Source organism: Otolemur garnettii, unplaced genomic scaffold (assembly GCF_000181295.1).
Source record: "Otolemur garnettii isolate 467f Iridium unplaced genomic scaffold, OtoGar3 scaffold00015, whole genome shotgun sequence".
In the NCBI taxonomy this organism is placed as follows: domain Eukaryota; kingdom Metazoa; phylum Chordata; class Mammalia; order Primates; family Galagidae; genus Otolemur; species Otolemur garnettii.
The window spans coordinates 1,367,604-1,369,828 of record NW_003852410.1 but is presented as its reverse complement, the minus strand read 5'-3'; the positions used below and the strand labels follow the sequence as shown (position 1 = coordinate 1,369,828).

At 47.6% G+C, this 2,225-nt stretch overlaps 2 protein-coding genes across 5 annotated transcripts in view; one reads left to right on the top strand and one right to left on the bottom strand.

Moving 5' to 3' along the window:
- OGG1 (8-oxoguanine DNA glycosylase) overlaps nt 1-1,634 on the top strand; it is a 14,508-nt gene extending 12,874 nt beyond the window's left edge. Inside the window, exon 7 of the mRNA XM_012802526.2 lies at nt 1,353-1,634. Coding sequence (XP_012657980.1) covers nt 1,353-1,431 — 79 coding nt within the window. The 3' untranslated portion in view covers nt 1,432-1,634. The remainder of the gene's footprint in view (nt 1-1,352) is intronic.
- CAMK1 (calcium/calmodulin dependent protein kinase I) overlaps nt 1-2,225 on the bottom strand; it is a 15,058-nt gene that overhangs the window by 944 nt on the left and 11,889 nt on the right. For all 4 annotated transcript variants that reach the window (XM_012802523.2, XM_003785455.3, XM_023510625.1 and 1 more), the window contains 2 exons: nt 1,855-1,933; nt 1,671-1,758 (listed from right to left, as the gene is read on the bottom strand). In XM_012802523.2, coding sequence (XP_012657977.1) covers nt 1,671-1,758; nt 1,855-1,933 — 167 coding nt within the window. The remainder of the gene's footprint in view (nt 1-1,670; nt 1,759-1,854; nt 1,934-2,225) is intronic.

Genomic DNA, 2,225 nt, shown 5'->3' with positions numbered 1-2,225 from the left:
AAGTATAATGGCTCAAGCTTGCAATTTTTTTTTTGAGATAGAGTCTCAAGCTGTCACCCTGGGTAGAATGCCCTGGCGTCACAGCTCACAGCAACCTCAAACTCTTGGGCTTAAGCAATTCTCTTCCCGCAGCCTCCCAAGTAGCTGGGACTACAGGTACCGGCCACAAGGCCCAGCTATTTTGTTTGTTTGTTTGTTTTGGTTCTAGTTGTCATTGTTGTGTGGTAGGCCTGGGCTGGATTCGAACCCACCAGTTGTGGCTGGCGCCCTAGCCGCTGAGCTACAGGAGCTGAGCTGTACATCATATATTTACACAAACATGCATGCACATATATAAAATGTACGTGTATATATAAACATGTATACAAGGTTGGGTCTACCCTTCAAAGCACTTTTTCCTAAGAGTTCACAAACTTAAGTGTCAAACCTCATGATGCAAATCTCTGATGACATTACAGAAAAAATTCAAACATTGCTTTGAAGGGTAGACTAGGTGCTGGCATTGGTACATAGCTTCCCAAGGGGAATACTTTAAAGGTGACCGTAGTGATATTCAGCAATGAGATATGTAGCACTTTTTCTAGCCTGAGTTCACAAACTGTCCAACATTATATATGTGTGTATATATAGATATATATAAAACTATATAATACCCTTTCATATGTATAGAAAATGCTATGTAGCTTTATATATATCAGGTCCTGCTCTAAGCAATTTAGATAATTCATTTAATCTTCACAAAACTCTTAGAGGTAGGCACTATTTATATCACCATTTTCTTTTTTTTCCTTTTTTCTTTTTTTTGAGACAGAGTCACTCTAGGTATAGTGCTATGGCATCGTAGCTCAGAGCAACCACAAACTCTTGGGCTCGAGTGATCCTCCTGCTTCAGCCTCACAAGTAGCTGGGACTACAGGCACCCACCACACCACCCAGCTATTTTTTTGTTGCAGTTGTCATTGTTTAGCTGGCCCAGGCCAGGTTCGCACCCTCTAGTCTCCGTGCATGTGGCTGGCACCGTAAACCACTGTGCCAAGGGCACCGAGCCAGGTCTCCCCGTCTTGATGCCATGTCGTTCTCTCCATCCTAAGAGTGCTTGCTAAAGCCCACATCTTCTTAGAACCCTCAAGATTAATTCAGAGCTCCACTGTGACAGTCAAGCCCCTGAGTGGCCTGGCCCCTACCTGCACCTGCTTCTTAGTCCCCTCAGCCCCTTTCATCCAGCCTGACTCAGCACCTGCACATCCCTGAAGGCTGAAGTGTTTGTTGCCCCTGGCCATTTGCACACCTGTTCTCTTTGCTTCAGACATTAATCTACTTACTGTGCCCAGCTAATTCCTATCCAACTAACATGTCTGTCAAGTCATCACCACCTTCATGATCCTTCCCAGACCCCACAGACTAAATCAGATGCCTCCTGAAGAATTATAGACAGTTCTTCCTCTGGAGTTGGAGGTCAGAGGGAGTATTTGTTGAATGAATGAAATCCTTTGGAATAGAGCAGGTGTCAAGGAGCATTTGTTGAATGAATGAATGTGGTCCTTCAGTAAACATCCCTGAGCAGTTACTGTGTTCCCAGTTTAGTGGAAGGTGTGTGGGAGATGAGGCTCAATTGAGATGGGAAGGAGTCCTGGGGAGGCTGGGACCCAGGATCAGGGACATGGGCTTACCTTCCACTTGCTCTTGGCAAAGTTCTTCTTGATCTGCTCGCTCACCGACTGGTGGATATTCTTATCTAGAGCCGTATCTCCTGCAATCCTAGGATGTGGGTATGTGGAGGGTTGCCTGTGAAGGCAGAGGCAAGCCTGGGGGCCCCAGGCCCCACCCCAGCTCACAGCTTATGGGAACTCTCACCATGGGTGCTGCAAGGCCTGCTCACAGGTGAACCTCTTCTCTGGATCTTTCTCCATCAAGTGTCGGATGAAGTCTTTGGCTGAACCCCAAGACAAAAGCAAAGACAGCATAGTAGTGCCTGTGGCCACTGCCAAGATGATACCCACTTCCCTCAGGTCTGGCCTAGCATGAAAGCAAGACAAAGAGGCCAGACCTGTCTGTGCACCACCCCTTCCACCCTGTGTCCTTCTAAACCACAAAGCAGGCTCGGCGCCTGTGGCTCAAGTGGCTAGGGTGCCAGCCACATACACCTAAGGTGGCGGGTTCGAATCCAGCCCGGGCCCGCCAAACAACAATGACGGCTGCAGCCAAAAAATAGCTGGGCATTGTGG